The 11,706-nt window shown below is 43.6% G+C and overlaps 1 protein-coding gene across 1 annotated transcript; it reads right to left on the bottom strand.

Moving 5' to 3' along the window:
* Window positions 1–2,388: 2,388 nt before the first annotated feature.
* LOC148508005 (uncharacterized) lies at window positions 2,389–10,844 on the bottom strand. Its single transcript, XM_088445059.1, has 2 exons — window positions 10,697–10,844; window positions 2,389–6,152 (listed from the first exon to the last, which is right to left on the bottom strand). The coding sequence occupies exons 1-2, from the start codon at window positions 10,842–10,844 to the stop codon at window positions 2,389–2,391; spliced, it is 3,912 nt and encodes a 1,303-aa protein (XP_088301185.1).
* Between the last annotated feature and the right edge of the window lie 862 nt (window positions 10,845–11,706).

Below are 11,706 nucleotides of genomic sequence, written 5' to 3' on the forward strand. Positions count from 1 at the left end.
CATATGCAAAACTTTTACGCCGGTTCCAATGCATTAAACTTTCCGCCTAGGCGAAAACTTTTCAAATTGAATGCGGTGTAAAAGCAAAACCGGCGAAAATTACATCATCGGCGAAACTTTTTCGCCGATCTCTGCTTTTCGCTCCAAATTGAATACCCCTAACTGTCTTTAAACGATAACTGTAATAGGAACGTCATGTATAGTAAACAGACTAGTGTAAAAAGTCCCGGACTTGATGTGGACACGGTCTTTAGAAATTGTACATTTATGGAACGTTGATATATTTTATATAGACAGTGCTCAATGTGGGATAAGTCCCTGTATGGTAATCTTTCTCCTAGCTCTAATTAATAGGTATCAGGAGCCTCGTTTGGTACAAGTAAGGTACTAAAGTAAACTGTGTGTATAAATGAATAAACGTGCTGGTAACTGAGCACTCTACTCTGCTTGCTATCTCCGTGTCCCTTGCTCACCCGGCCAGTATGCTGTGGCAGTGGCACGTACTCTGCTTCTCTCCCCACTTCTAAGTCCAACAGCTGTGGTGTTCCTAGTATAGAGGCGCCTCTCTCTGCAGCAGCCATATGTCTTTGTGACCACTTAGATTGAACAGCTGCTGCTGGCTGTATTTTTGTAGAGGCAGAAGTGCACGGGTAGATAATTGCAGTCAGGTAGTGTGTCTCCTGGAGTTGCCAGTGGAGTGAAAGGTGGTTTCAAGCTCCCTTAGAAGTCCTTAACGCATTTCTCTTACACAGTAAGTTTCTTTTTTTGGACTGAAATATTCCTTTTTATCTCCCTCATTCTGCTCTCTTCACTAGGAAGTGGGCGGGATGTGGGAGAACCGTGTCGAAACTGGATTATTGGCTGAGACAAGATCAGTTTAAAATTGAATCGCAGCGACATCATCTTGTGACTGGCCACAAGACGCCATTTTGCGAATGGCCGCCTAAGCGCCATTTTAGATAAACTCACACTTTAGTACATGTGGCAGTAATACTATTAGCATCATGCGATTGCATCCGTGACCATCGCCATAAGTTACGGCGATTCACCAAAAGCCCATTTCATGACTTTACGTAGTTTGGGTGTTCTGGATAAAGTGCATATTATTTTAATTCCCCTAAAGAATATATATTGCATTAGCTAGAACAGAGCAAATGGCCACGTGATAACTAGCCTGTGTAGATAAGCTTCCTGGATAACATCTGCTCTCACTCCAGGTGGCCCGGCTCGAATACACACCTTACATTAGCAGGCTTCCTGCAATTAAATAACTTCAAAGCCAAGAGTGTTATCTTAGGTTTGGGTCTTGTAGCTGGGCTATTTGCATTCACACAAGAGTCTGGGAGAATAAAGGGCTTTTCTTTTGAGCCTGGGAAAGGTGGGGGCTGCTGAGAGAGGGGGCATGTGGAACTATCAGGCTCAGCATTATACACTGCTAGGTGTTCACTTAGTAAGTGAGATTTAAGTGCACCATTCCTCATACACACATTAATACGCACAATTGCGCTGTTAACTAGTCGCATATTAGCGAATACATAAGACCTTGTATGAAAACACTGTTTTATTAGCTTCATGCGCACGCATCTGCCCCAAGTTAACTAGCGTCTTTATATCAAACCCCGCATACTCACACATTACATATCCACATAAAAGGTTTAATAAGCTTTAAGGTATAAGATTTAAGTTGGTTCAGTTAGTATAAATGCTGTGAAATAAAGATATTTGATAACTAAGGTTTTATACATGCTAAGAAAGCCGTGTTTGTTTTCGTATTGATGCGTACTCTTTCAACAGAATTCCGGTATTATCGGTGTGGAGATCGCATCATGCATTCTCAACTTATGAACGGCAGAGACTTCAAGCAACAAAATGTATATTATAAACAACTGTTAGGATGTTGCATGGGGGCGGGAGGGCAGAGACCCCCAGTTGTTAGAGGCTGGGATGAGTCTATTTGAACCAGCCTGTTAAACGCTCTGTAACAGATGCTTCTCCCCTGGAAACCAATGGCATAAGCAAGAAACTTCTCTATTGTCCTGTCTATTCTGGGGGGGTATAAATATGTGTGCTCAAACACTGGGTTTTTTAGTCTTCGTGCTGAATGCTGAATGATGATGGGGTTTCTTGCTGATGCCTTACATCTGGACCAGAAAGCGCGGCGTATGTATACTGTACTTGGGGTCTGTATAATTCCTTTGCATCTAATTGTGTCTGGATCAATAGCGTGTAACTGACTGTACTTTTACTTGAATAATACTTTGTGCTTCGGAACCACGTGTTCTAAGTCTGGAGTCTCTATTTATTGTATGACTATGTACGCAAATTAGCGTCATCCTTAGAGGTTTATAGGTAGGATTTTAGAAGGTACAGGCAGGGGTATATAGAGGTTCATTTCAATATCGTTAACCGACAACTCCGCCTGGGTTGTGGGGGACTACCCGAAAAATCAGGAGCCTCTCGCACCTTCCGGGAGAGTCGGTCAGTAGGCTTTTTCTGTGCTGTGTCTTGTTGTTTAGGTACATTACTTTTTTCATGGCCGAAGAAGGAAAGTACTGTATCATTTGCAGATTCCGTAATAGATACATTCTCAATGGTATTTATCATCTCTGCCTGCTGTCTGACCTCCTTCAGTGACCGGATTCTCTCCTGATATCCTGGTTTGGCTTCATGTTCCTCACTCTGTATCATCAGATCAATGTGTTCGGGGGCTGACAGAGGGTTTGGTCTTAGAGCGATTTCACTGAGACGCCTCAGGCTCTGAGAGGATTTAATAATAAGACCATACACTGCTTCTGTCACACTATGATATTCCATGTTAAGTTTTTCAGATATTTTTTCTACAGTAATTACCTCTCCAGAGGCTGCTTCATAATTTTTTTTCAGCTCTTCATAGGTTTTTTTTTCTGTTTTAGTCACATAATCCCACTTATACTTCTGATTGTAATGGACACTCCAGACACATTTACCTGGGCATACTCTACAGTTTCCATTTCTCATAACTCGACACTTATATTTCTTTGAGTCATCAGCAACCGAACAGGGATAGTGACAGCTAAAGTGACATTGCTGGCAATTGGTTATGAAGCCGTCTGTTATCACTTCCTGTACTGGAACAGTTATGGTTACCTCATACTCAAAGTCTTTATTTGCCGCCATACGGTCCTTGTTCTGCTGCAGAGCTTCCTGTGTTTTTCTTATTTCATCCAGTTTCAGTAGCCCGGCCTTTATCTGTGGCTGTAAGGCCTGCAGGGTAATCTCAAGCTCTTTCCTTTCCTTGAGGACTTCCTTGGTCAGTGTCAGACTTTTGGTTTCTATTTTTCCCAGCTCACTGAAAAATGTTCTCATACTGTGCACCCCCATATTCCAGAACATCTCATTAAAGCTCATGTTACTCTGATTGTTGGCAAATAGAGCTGAGTTGTTGAACTTGAAGTGAACGGGGTCACCATTACTGTCCAGAGGGCAGGGGATGTCAGCTTCTATTATGGCCTCTAGTACTGGGGGTCTCTCACCATCTGAGAAGTTGATCAGGATCAGAATGTTGTCTCTGATATCTTTCCCAAAGATAGAAAACACAGCATTAAAAATATATTTCTGGGTGTGTGTCAGCCGAGCCAAAGATGCCTGAACTACAAAGCACACAGCATCTATCTGATCAATGCCATTGTCTGCAGTAAAAAATGCGTGGATGTCCTCTGTGATCTTCCTATCCTGCAATAATCCACGTGTGTCTCCAAACCCTGGTGTGTCTATCAAGGTGAGGGAATAAGGGATTTGGTAGCCACTTTCATGGTTCATCTTGTAGGCCGTAACTGCAGAGGTTTGGCTGTGAGCCTCAGATTTATCTGTAACCTCGTGTACAAGTTGGAACCTAAAGTCATCTTTCCAGTCCACACCCAAGATGAAGTTGGCCATCAAATTGATCAGTGTTGTTTTCCCTGATCCTGTAGCTCCTACTAATAGAATCACTTTATTAGGTTTCTGTATATTTTCCTTTCCAAAGTTGTACTTACGATATCCAGAGTCACAACGTTCCATTTGTACCTGATATATGGAAAGTTTTCCATTTTTCTTTCTCTTTGATAGTATTCGGTATTCCTTGATTAGTCTTTGTATAATTGGGGACTTTTCTTTTGTTGTCATAACAACAATCTCATCACTGGGAGCACTGACCCTAGAGTCACCACATATGGCAGACACACGTATTCTGTAGGCTGTGTTTGGATTTAACCCCGTAATATTACAGGTCTCTACTTTCCTTCCTGATCTATGTTCCAGCCACCCCCCATCTTGATTTTCAGCCACCGCCTTGTATTCAACTTTATACTCAGTTATTGTGGCTCCATCTCCAATTATAGTTGGCTCCTTGAAATGTAATATAATACAGGAAAGTTTAGCAGTGAAGTGTATGGCTTCAGGTGCACTAGAGGGAAAGGTTCTCTCATCTTCTGTAACGTCACTGGCAGCACTGAGTCCTGGTTTACACACTGCAGAGTATCTGAGCTGATACTTAGTATTAGCTTTTAGTCCTGTAACTGTGATCTTCTCAGTTTTCTCCTTTATCATAACAGGTGTCCAGTTCTCCTCATCAGCAACTCTATACTCTATGCTGTATCCTTCTATGAAATCTTTCCCAAAGTCTGCAGGACTGAGGATGAGATCCATACTATCATGGGTCCTACCACTGATAACTGGAGGATCAGGTTTAGTTGGAGGCTCAAACTTTGGACTCACCAGTTGCACATATTCATACAAGTAAATAGATACTCCAGGGTTACTCTGGCCTAGGACAGAACCCTGATCTGGGACAGATGAGATAATGAATCGAGTCTTCTTACTGGATGCATTGACCTTCGCAAATTCCTGAAATGCTCTAACACATCTCCTGGCCTTTTTAGAGATATCTTTATCCTTAAACCATGGTGAGATGTTTTTATGCTCATAGACGTTGTGTGTAGGTGTTTGGAGCCAGTTATATATATCAGAAATATATGTATCCTTCTCATTTAGTGATGTAAAGTTATAACACACAACATATTCAATCATAGGGTCAAATATTAGTCCAATTACGTCAGTCTCAGATGGTAATACTTTGATATTGGGCAACGCTTCGAGATAGGAACTCACAAATTTCATCTCCTGCTCTTTTCTGCTCAAAAACTGTGTAACGTGGAGGTTTTTAAATGGAGATTTATTTACCCTAAGTAAAATGTCAGCAAGTGCAGCTTCCTCTGATCCCCCACCACGGATAGAGGGTAAGGTCTGTGCAAGTTGTTTCTTAAATGTGAGTGTAAATAGGTCACACTGCTCTCTGAGCTGAATGATGTTATTCTTGATGTCCGGAAAGGTCTCTGCAGCCGGATGTCTCATCAGGTCATTACACTGTATGGTAACGTCTATCATTTGCTGTATTTCCTTTTCTGTGTTGAAAACAAGATTTGCACTAATGTCTCTAACCAACCGTGCAGTTTGACAGTTCAATTTCCTCAGTGGATACAGCCAGACTGTCACAGGTACAGCCTTTTCCCCATTCTCTCCTAGTAGCTTTGGGAGTTCAGTATAAATGTTTATGGCATCTTCATATGTGACCGGATTTCTCTCCAAGGCGAAGTCTCCATGAAACTTACAGCTAATTTTTTGTACTTCTTCCTTTTCTTTATCATTCATACTCAGATCTCCCTGTCCTTCAGCTGTAAGTAAAGATTTTTTTTTAATCATGACCTTGAGATTTCCCTGTATATCCTGAGTGCTCTCTGATGTAGACACCTCACGATCAAATATAAAGAAAGCCTGAGCACCATACAAAATACCAGTGACGACATGGGTGGCCGTCCTTTGGTCAAACACATCATGGTAAGTCATGTTCTTGACAGCTAAATGGTCCATGCTCAGCTGCTCAAACCTTGTGGTCCTTGAGTACTTTAGGGTGACTCTGGCTTGGTTTTTAGATGTCTTTGTGTCATTTAGATATCTCGCAGATCCACCAACATCTATCAGACCACAGAGGAAACTGGCTTTTATAGATGCTGAGACATCCAGAGCCGATGATTTATCAGAAACAGTGTCTGAGGCTATCAAATCAAATGATGTATTCTCTTGAGGTGTTGATGCCACGTTCTCTCGCAATCTCTCACGATTCCACAATGTTATACCTGAATAATTAAAAGAAACCAATTAACTGGTGCTAATATGTTGACTTAAATATAGCAGCAATTCCTTAGAGAGCCTGTGTGAGCTCAAAAAATGTCAGATACCGCTTCCAAAAATGTAAATAAAGGTATTGCGCTAATAATAATATAGATGAAATGTGAATGTATGAATACACATCTATTGCATTCTTGAGATGGCAGAGAATTACAGTCAAGACACTATTTAAATGACCAAACACTTTATTAATAAAAGCAACATACTGTACATATACAAAACTTAATATGAGCTTGCACATCTATAGATCGAATAATCTCTGGTTGTTATATAAGACCATTTGTTATACAAGACCATCGGTATTCCGGCTTATTTCTCCAAAACTCATAGGTAGCCAGAAGCTAGCTATAAATATTAAGAGTGGCTCTCACCGTACAAACACTCCCTGTCACCAAGTGAAGGTGTATCTCTGTGATATATATAGTACATATGCGCTGCTTCCCAACACTTCAGGTTATAGTATTCACCCGACTGGGCAGCACTGGAGGATCACCGCAACTCGGTGAATGTAGGCCACGGTATGTGTCTTAGTGCTGTCTTCCGATAGAGCACTGTGGCTGCATAAAAGATGACAATGAGGCTTACCGGAGCTGCGGTAATCGGGAGTGAAATGCATCAGCGGTCTATCTGATTTTATCTCTGGAGAACTAGGTACACTACCTGTATTTGCAGAGAACCTCATTGTCATCTTTTTGTTATGGTTCTCACATGGTTGTGTAAGAACTCTAGAGCCAAGGAGAGGATCTTCCACCAATAACAGCCACCCGTTGTTCCCTTAGTGATTTATACTCACAACGGTACTTAGGTGGCCGCCTGGATTTAGCAGTAGAGGCTTACACAACCGACGAGAGACCACAGGACTGCTGACTAGAAATAATACTGTGGGAGTCCTTCCACTACTAGTACTAGCTGGAGTGAGGCTGCAGGTGAATAGTGCTGGAACAGATGTGATGGACAGGATACTCTAGCAGCGGCAGAAGATAAGGTTTCAGGAATGTCAAGAGACTATGGTGCAGCTGGGTTGTCAGGCAAGAAGTGATTGGACAAACAATACAGGCTGCAAAGTAAAAATGATCTGGACTGTGATACTGCAGGATATCACACAAGGACTAGACAGGCAAGATACAGACAAGAACTTGACAGACAAAATACAAAGGGGCATATCCAATTAGCTGCAGGATTTCACCCGCGGCTAATTGACAGGCAGAAGTCCCGCGATGCGGGGATTAGCTATTCAATTAAATAGCTATTTCCCCGCATCATTAGACTGGGACTCCCGCGCGAGAACACACTGATTCCGTGAGAACTGCGGAATCAGTTTGCAATACCCTCTCACGCGAGGCCGAATAGGGGAGCCTCATGCTGATTTTACCTCGCACCTGCTGATTTTCCCCCTCGGAAAAGTTATGTTTAGGATGCGGGAAGGGGGTTTAGGTACCACCGGGGGAACTTAGGGTTAGGCACCACTAAGGGAGGGTTAGGGGGGGGAGGGTTAGGGTATTTACCTGCCCCAGTCAGGATCTTCATCCTTCGGGCATTCATGTCGGTATTTCATCCTATGGCTATTCAGCCACCGGCGTTACATACCGATTCTGCCATAACATACCGATTCCACCATAACATAGTCCATCCTGTATCCATTGTAACCTTTTTATTTTATAAATGTTTTATATGACAACATATTGAATAGAATCAGCTACTAGTAAGAAAAAGCTACATGAGGTGCGAGTTAAAGTCAAACAGCGGGGACTCGGCGCGAGGTCTCAGGGACACCCGCGCGTGGAATCCCCACTAACTGAATCCCGTCCAGCATGACAATTAGCCGCGGGGTAAACCCAGTGGATAATTGGATATGCCCCAATGAATTTACAGACAAAATACAGGCAAGGACTTGACAATGAACAATGATGTGGCAGGACCAGTGGCTGAAGTAACAGACGGAGTTCAAGGTGCAGCTTTGCGGGACGAGGTGCGACAAAAAAAACATGGAGCGGACTTGAGGGCTGAGGTGCAACTGGAACAATACGATGTGGCCTTTATGGCTCAGGTGCAGCTTTGAGAGCGGAGGTACGGCTGGAGAGCAGATTGAGGTACAGACTGTGATGCAGCCTTGCGGGCCAAGATGTGGCTATGACAGTCGATAAGTGGCTTGAGAGCAGAGGCGAATATAGGCTGTGAATTGGCCTTGCGGGCCGAGGTGCGGCTATCACAGCCGGGATTTAGCTTGGAGAGCCGAGGTGATGAGAGGCTGAGATGCGGCCTTGAGGGCCGAGGTGCGGCCTGACAGCCGGGTTGTGGCTTTCAGAACCGAGGTGAAAGCAGGCTGTGATTTGGTCTTGCAGGTTGAGGTGCGGCTATGGCAACTGAGATGTGACTTGAGAGCCGAGGTGAATGCAGGCTGTAATGCGGCCTTGAAGGCCAAGGTGCAACTATGTCAGCTGGGATGTGACTTGAGAGCCAAGGTGAATGCAGGCTGTGATACAGCCTTGTGGGCTGAGGTGCGGCTATGACAGCCAAGAAGCCGGTTGAAAGCTGATAGTTATTCAGGTTGTGATGCGGCCTAGCAGGTGGAGGTGTGTCTGGAACAATACGGTAGGCAGATGAACTAATTTGTTGCAGGAACACAGGCTGGAAGAAGCAAGGATGAGAACACTGCAGACTTGAATCTGCTGGAAACAAACTGACAAGGTTTGACTGGACTGTGATATGGAAATACCGCCGGCAGAGAGGTAGACCGCGGTTGCAGAAGTCACTGCTCCGGAAGGTCCAATCAGTAAGGATGTGAGCAAATACCACTGGTAAATAAAACTCCAGATACTAAGTAGGAACAACTTTCATATGAACTGTTTGGTCATTTAAATAGCGTCTTGACTCTGTAATTCTCTGCCATCTCAAGAGTGCAATAGATGTGTATTCATACATTCACATTTGATCTATAATATTATTAGTGCAATTCCTTTATTTAAATTATACCTGAATAATAACAAAATAATTATATACAGAGTCATCTATGCCATGACAGGTTGTAGTCAGGTTACCAGCGGCCGACCGTCGGAATCCCGACAGTGAAAGCCCAACCTGGGACTAAAGATAGTCATCGAAATCACCATGTGTATCTTTAGCCCCATGCCGAAATCCCAACGGACGGCATTCCAAACTAAGGTAAGCGGGGCCTCTAAGCTTGTAGCCGTTTTAGGTTTAGGGACCCCGGGGGAGATTAGGATTAGGCACCCCCCCAGGGAGGGTTAGACTAGGGGAAGGGGGGTTTAGGGTTAGGCACCACTGGGGGGAGGCTAGGGCTAGGCACCCCCTCGGAAAAGTTAGGTTTAGGATGCGGGAAGGGGGGGTTAGGTACCACCAGGGGGACTTAGGGTTAGGCACCATTAAAGGAGGGTTATGGGCGGGAGGGTTAGGGTATTTACCTGCCCCAGTCAGGATCTTCATCCTTCGGGCTTTCATGTCGGTATTTCATCCTATGGCTATTCAGCCACCGGCGTTACATACCGATTCTGCCATGACATAACGATTCCACCATAACATAGTCCATTCTGTATCCATTGTAACCTTTTTTATTTTATACATGTTTTATATGACAGCATATTGAATAGAATCAGCTAAGAGTAAGAAAATGCTACACCAATGCCCTACCAAAGAGGAAAACTAAGAAACAAAGATGAAGTACAGTAGGAGAAGTGAAATAAAGATACAATGAAAAGAATATAGCATGTTAGTGGTGTAGGTCCAGTACTAGATCAGGGGAAGTTGAAGGTGAGTTTGGGGAAGAGTGTAATTGGAAATGATCTGAGAGGAGAAGAGCTGCAGAAGTTGTCCTCTGTGACAGAAGAAAAGACCATGGAAGGCAGGAGCAGAGATAGGAAGAGCATTGGTCCACATTAGAAGATACATAAGAGACATGAATTGGGGAATATAATCCTACTCAGCCTTAGAATAGTCAGCACAATCAGCCATTATAGTGGAAGAGTGGAGATGTCTGAGAGTGTCACCTGCAATTAAGGAGTGAGGAACATATGCTGGATAAGAGAGGAGGTCAGGGTCATTACACAAGTAAATAGATGGAGGAAGGAGAGCAAGGTGGAAGCTACTTAGGTCACTTCATGGAATAATAGTGTGAAGAAATGTGAGAGTTGATGGAGGTGGAGAAAAGATGAGAGATAAAATAGGAAGAGAGAAAGAAATGTCAGAAATTAGAGAAATCCAAGATAAGGTTTATAACCTTTTGTATAATCCTTATTTTATTCTGTCAGGAGACCTGGAAAACAGAGTTTGAGAACCTGTGCTCTATTGCATTGGTAAGCCGCTCAATTTAAGTATTGTACAGTACAAAGTTAGTATCAGGAAACCCTGATTAACCAGGCATATAGTGAGATTGAGTATTTCCCAATGCATTGAACTAATCCACTAGACTATAAAATCAATGATCTTGGGTCATTAATTCTTGCCCAGTAAGTATAAAATAAGTATATGCATGTACCTGGGATGAGCTCATCATTACGACAATCATACAGCATCCCCAGGGAGAACGGGCGTCCTAGAGCTGGCATTTGTATGGTCCTTGTGTCAAATGTCCCATCTGACTGCCCAGTTCCTTGAGTCCTCGATTCATTAACTCCTGGATCCATGACCAGGTCAGTAAGCTAGATACCTATAATGTAACGTGACATTCATCAGAGGCACACTGGCATACAACTAGTTATCTGGAGTATTTTATATATAATATATATATATATATTATAAGGGCACAGTCATGCCCTTATATTAAGGCTGCATCTAAAAAAACAGATTTCTCCATAGAGAATTCCGGAGGGGGGAGGGGGGGGCATGGTATGCAAGGGGCTACACCTCAAAAGCTATTAGATTAAATAAATTTCAGGGCAAAAACATAAAAAATTAGGACATGGGAGTAATCTAAATCTCCACCTGTCATATTTTACTGACATTCTCAATTAGGAACCTTTTTCTGCTGTAGCCTATGGGGGATTTTTGGGAAGGCAAAACTCAGGGTAGGGGTGGAATTTAGACTTGGGGTTTGTTTTATTAGGTAGCTATTGTGCCAGGGTACGTGCTTTTGGGGTTCAGGCACATTAGAATGTTACAGTTTTTAAACTATTACCTCAAGAATGCACCATTGTAGAGACAGGACTTTTCAACTTGATGAACAGCTGCAGTAGGAACCTCCAGCAGGTGTAATAACTGTGGCTTCACTTGGGTGCACCGAGATGGCCATCGTTTGCGGGCGGTAGCGGGGGCAAGGTCCGGGGGAAGAAGCTAGCGTCAGCTGCAGCAAGAGCCGGCGGAAAGGCGCGCGCGGGGGGGGGGGGTAGTGGGTGTCAGCTGCGGCTAGAACCCGGGCTTTAGCGGTGGCAGTGCGGGCGGCGGTACGGATGGTGGTAGTGCAGGCACTAGGACCCGGGAGAGGTAGCAGCACACAGAATGCAGACTCGGATCTGGTAGATCCATGATACCTGCTTCTGTGTTTAATTT

This window comes from Taudactylus pleione, unplaced genomic scaffold, assembly GCF_031769625.1.
Source record: "Taudactylus pleione unplaced genomic scaffold, aTauple2 ptg000377l, whole genome shotgun sequence".
NCBI classification, from domain to species: Eukaryota; Metazoa; Chordata; class Amphibia; order Anura; family Myobatrachidae; genus Taudactylus; species Taudactylus pleione.

Excerpts from the sequence above, each read along its gene's own strand:
- LOC148508005 (XM_088445059.1), bottom strand. The coding sequence starts at position 10,844 with ATGGATCCAGGAGTTAATGAATCGAGGACTCAAGGAACTGGGCAGTCA. Across the intron at positions 6,153-10,696 it reads TAATGATGAGCTCATCCCAG|GTATAACATTGTGGAATCGT; the intron begins GTACATGCATAT and ends TTAATTATTCAG.